At 43.1% G+C, this 4,351-nt stretch overlaps 1 protein-coding gene across 1 annotated transcript in view; it reads left to right on the forward strand.

Annotated features, from left to right (window-relative positions):
• Positions 1 to 3,598: 3,598 nt before the first annotated feature.
• Positions 3,599 to 4,351, forward strand: part of eif4a3 (eukaryotic translation initiation factor 4A3) — a 6,212-nt gene continuing 5,459 nt past the window's right edge. The window contains exon 1 of the mRNA XM_008420765.2: positions 3,599 to 3,865. Coding sequence (XP_008418987.1) covers positions 3,712 to 3,865 — 154 coding nt within the window. The 5' untranslated portion in view covers positions 3,599 to 3,711. The remainder of the gene's footprint in view (positions 3,866 to 4,351) is intronic.

Genomic DNA, 4,351 nt, shown 5'->3' on the forward strand with positions numbered 1-4,351 from the left:
AAAATGAATGTATCCATTGTGATTTCCATCCCTGACTTTGTTCTTTGATTGGGCCCAGGACTTGGACTAGGACTTGGACTAGGACTTGGACTAGGACTTGGACTAGGACTTGGACTAGGACTAGGACTAGAAGACACCTGTTGCTGCCTCGTTGTAAGAAATGTTGTTAAAACTTTCAGCTGTTGTATTTCTGCTGCCTCTTTCCCTGCTTCACATCCTGCATATGCTACATTATGCTGACCAGTTACATTTCAACTGGACATTCATCATATGGATGATCTTTGCTTCCCTTTACACTCTGATGCAATGTGACCACATGTCTGACGTGTGAACCGGGGGGAAGGATATAAACACAAAAACTCATGAAACCAATTTTTACCTCATCAGGAACGACTTCTTGAAACTCCAGACGTTTTTTCCCCATTCACAGATTTTAACAATCTTTTCAGTCTCTGCATTTCACCACCATGTATATTTCTTGAGTTTTTCCTGGAGCGGAATACCAGTGATGACACCACGTGATATGTAAAACAGTCCCAGCGTGTCCTGGGTCTCCTCCCAGTGGGAGTCACATTTTGTTTGCATTTCATTTTAATTCATGTAAAGCACTTTGAATTGCCTTGTTGCTGAAAATGTGCTGCATAAATAAAATTACCTTAGGGAGGCGTCCTACGGTGGCCGACAGGTGCAAATGCACAGCAACAGAGAAAACATGCAAACAAAAGAGAGACGCAAACTACGGAGCCCCTGAGGGGACATGGAGAAAAAAAAAAGGAAAGAAATCCCGACTTATTATCTCGAAAGTTGGGATCTCGAGATAATAAGTCGGGATTTCTTTCCTTTTTTTCCTTCTCCATGTCCCCTCAGGGGCTCCGTAGCAAACAAATGAAATGCAGCAAACAAAAAGTGCTGAAACCGGAAGTGCTCCAGGCCACTAGGGGGAGCCTCACAACCAGCTGTGTCCAAATTCAGGCTCTGCATCCTTCAAAGCGGCAAAAGGATTTTTGCTGTATTACACTTAAATTTTATTTTTTTCCAAAGAACTTTATTTAAATGAAATCAGTAAACATCAAACAACATAATGAATAAAACACAAAGCAGCCAGAGGTGATAATTAGATGCAGACGCACATATTGAAATTGTCCTTATTTTCATTTGTAGTCTGTTATTGATATTTAGTTCCATATCTTTAATGAAAAAAGAGAAACAAGGTGTTTTATTAGCAAATTTGCATTTATGAATATAAAATGTAGCAACGTATTAGCAGGTTTATTATAGAAACGTTTAGCATCCTCTCTATGGAATCTGTAGAAACAGAATAAAACATTCATAAGGAAAAGATCTGTAAAATAATAAACCTGCTGACCAGAAGAGACGGTCAGTTTCTGGACGGCCCTCAGAAACTGCATTTCGTGTTTATGTCTCTTTTAAATGTGACCATATTGGGGTAAATTTTATAGAGGATTTTAAATGACACTTCCTTCACCTCGTTTACAATGAAGTGTTTATGGGGGTCATCCAAACTGCTTTCCAGTGAATATCTGGGATAAAACGGTAAAATGTTATAACTGGACGAGAAACAATCATTTCTTCCTGCGTATTTATTCTCTTTGCTTTTCCTGAACTCCAGTGAAAAACACATTTTTCCCACAGATTATTCGGTAAATATTGAACTGGCATGGTGAGATATTTTTTAACTGTTTTTTATATGTAATTTGCACACTAGAGTACAATTACTTCTGTTCAACCGTTAGAAAAGAGTTAGTGTTAAAAAAGTGAAGTTAAGCGAATATTCAATGTTTCAAATGAACCAAAATGCTTAAGATCGATGAAATGGAAATAAAAAAGCAAAAGTAAAACAGAATGGCTTGCTGAAATGTGTTTAAATATATTGCTGTTCTATGTAAAGAACGTCCGCCAAGGTCGGCCATTTTTAACACACCAATAGGTAACAGGTAGGAAAGGAAAGTCGTCAATTTCCTCCTCATTCAATGTCAAAGTTAAGGGAGCAGCTGCTAGTTGGGCAGTTGTCAAATAACGCGTTGCCGGTTGTAGCGTTAGCTTCGTTAGCTTCGTTAGCCTCATTAGCTTCGTTAGCTTCGTTAGCCTCATTAGCCTCGTTAGCTTCGTTAGCCTCATTAGCTTCGTTAGCCTCATTAGCCTCGTTAGCTTCGTTAGCCGTCTCAGACGCAGGCCTGGACTTGTCTAGTCCTCTTTTCGCTCCTTTCTGGTTCGGCATTCTGTTATAACAACTGTTATCTTGTAATGAATTAATAGTGCTAGTGTTCATTTAGTCAGGGTTTTACCGCGTTTTATGAATTTTTGTGCATATCTCGGTAGAGAGCGTCTACTCACTCCGCCATCTTGGCTGACCCCCCCATTTCCAAATGATTACACTTAAAATTACACAAAATTATTTTTTTACAATGTTTTTAGGCGAGAATGTAGATGTATAGATCTGAAATATCTGCTCGGTTCATTAATAAATCACCTGATTCCAATATTGCTCCGATGTTTTCGGACCTTCCGCTCCCGCTGCGGTAACAGCGGCTCCCCTCCCAGCTGTCCGCGGGCCGGGAGCTCCAGGTTCGGGAGCTCCAGGTTCGGGAGCTCCAGGTTCGGAGCACCGAGAGAGAACCATGTATCCCGGCGAATCGTTTTAAAAACTCCCGCTAGTTTTCTCATGAGTGGAGGTGAAACACAGATATTAAGCCAGGTAATAGTAAACTCTTTTCGTTCACTAAAGTATTTAATTTATTCCTGAGCAAATGGGTCTGACTGATTAAAGCTAAGCTTTGCTGCATTTCATTTGTGCGCATGTTTTCTCTGTTGCTGCGCATTTGCACCTGTCGGCCACCGTAGCGTCCAGGAGGCATCCTGACCAGATGCCCGAGCCTCAACTGGCTCCTCTCGACGTGGAGCAGCAGCGGCTCTACTCTGAGTCCCTCCCGGATGACCGAGCTTCTCTCTAAGGAGAGCCCAGCCACCCTGCGGAGGAGGAGACCCATTTGTATCCGGGATCTGGTTCTTTCACCCTGAAGCCTTTGCTTTGTGACCCAGCTGCCTCTGGAGCAGCTCCCGCTTCACTGCAGCCGATCTGTCTGTTGATCAGGACAAATCATTCGTGATGTTGTCAAATATTTTGGAATTGCTTAGAAAGGTGGATCAAATCGAAAATGTCACTTGCTGAATCTATTTCTAGAGATTTGGTAACTTTTGGAGTGTTATTGAAAAACAAAACAATAGAACTCTGCTGTAACCTAACATTTTGTTTGGCTAAATTCTTTATTCATAGAGTGCTGAGATCATGCCCAGTTTTAACATTTTTTAATCTGAATTCCAGTTATATTTGAAATCTCTGAAATGTATTGAGTTATTTGAGTTAACCTGACTGAATTATTAATGGAATTGCCCACCGATGTATGTTAATCCTAACATATGAATCCCCTTGTTGCTACTTTAGTTATCATTTTATTTTTATATATTGTATTATCTGCCTCCACTACGCCCTCTACTGTTGTAATTGCCTTACTTGTTTGTACTTACTTTGTTTAAATAAAGTTTTTTTAAAAAATAGCCTGCTTACGTCCCTTACATACGTCATCTAGGCGACACGTGGGCTAGCTAGTGTTAGCAGTTAGTTGAGCTTGTGGCGGGTCGTCTTTTAACCTGATTCACCGAATTTCAGCCGAAGCAGAAACCCGCATATCGATGGCTGCTGCCGGGGTACAGGCAAGGAAGAGGCTCCTAAAGGAGGAGGACATGACCAAGGTGGAGTTTGAGACCAGCGAGGAGGTGGATGTTACCCCCACCTTCGACACGATGGGTCTCCGGGAGGACCTGCTCCGCGGGATATACGCCTACGGTACGATCGGGGCTGGTCTGCGGCCTGCTGTGGAGTTAGCTCGGGATGCTAATGCTAAGGTTCTTTTTCTGGTGAAATTGGTCAATCTGCAGGAAACCAAACCTCTAGGAACCGGGTTAAAGACGGATGAACAGTAGATATTCTGGTGGAAGGAAAAGTTATTAATTTGTGCGGACCCTCTGCGGAGGAGGGTGGGTCGGAAAAACCCGCTCCGCTAACATCGCGGTTCGGACAAATCGCTGTTTGGTCCTGGGTGCCGGAGAACAGGGGCTGCTTCTGCCGATAACCAGGGACCGACTCCCCGTAGCATGTTGGGACCAGCGTCGCTGCTGTGAAATTGGCAGAAATTTCACCGGAGTCTGGCGGGAACACCGCAGCACTAACAGACGGAGGCAGGCCGGGGGTCCCGGTACAGCTAGCATCAGGACTCTGGGAGCTAACGCTGCGTTCAGCTGTTTCTGGTTGGAAGGAGGAAACCTGGTGGAG

This window comes from Poecilia reticulata, linkage group LG1 (assembly GCF_000633615.1).
Source record: "Poecilia reticulata strain Guanapo linkage group LG1, Guppy_female_1.0+MT, whole genome shotgun sequence".
NCBI lineage: Eukaryota > Metazoa > Chordata > Actinopteri > Cyprinodontiformes > Poeciliidae > Poecilia > Poecilia reticulata.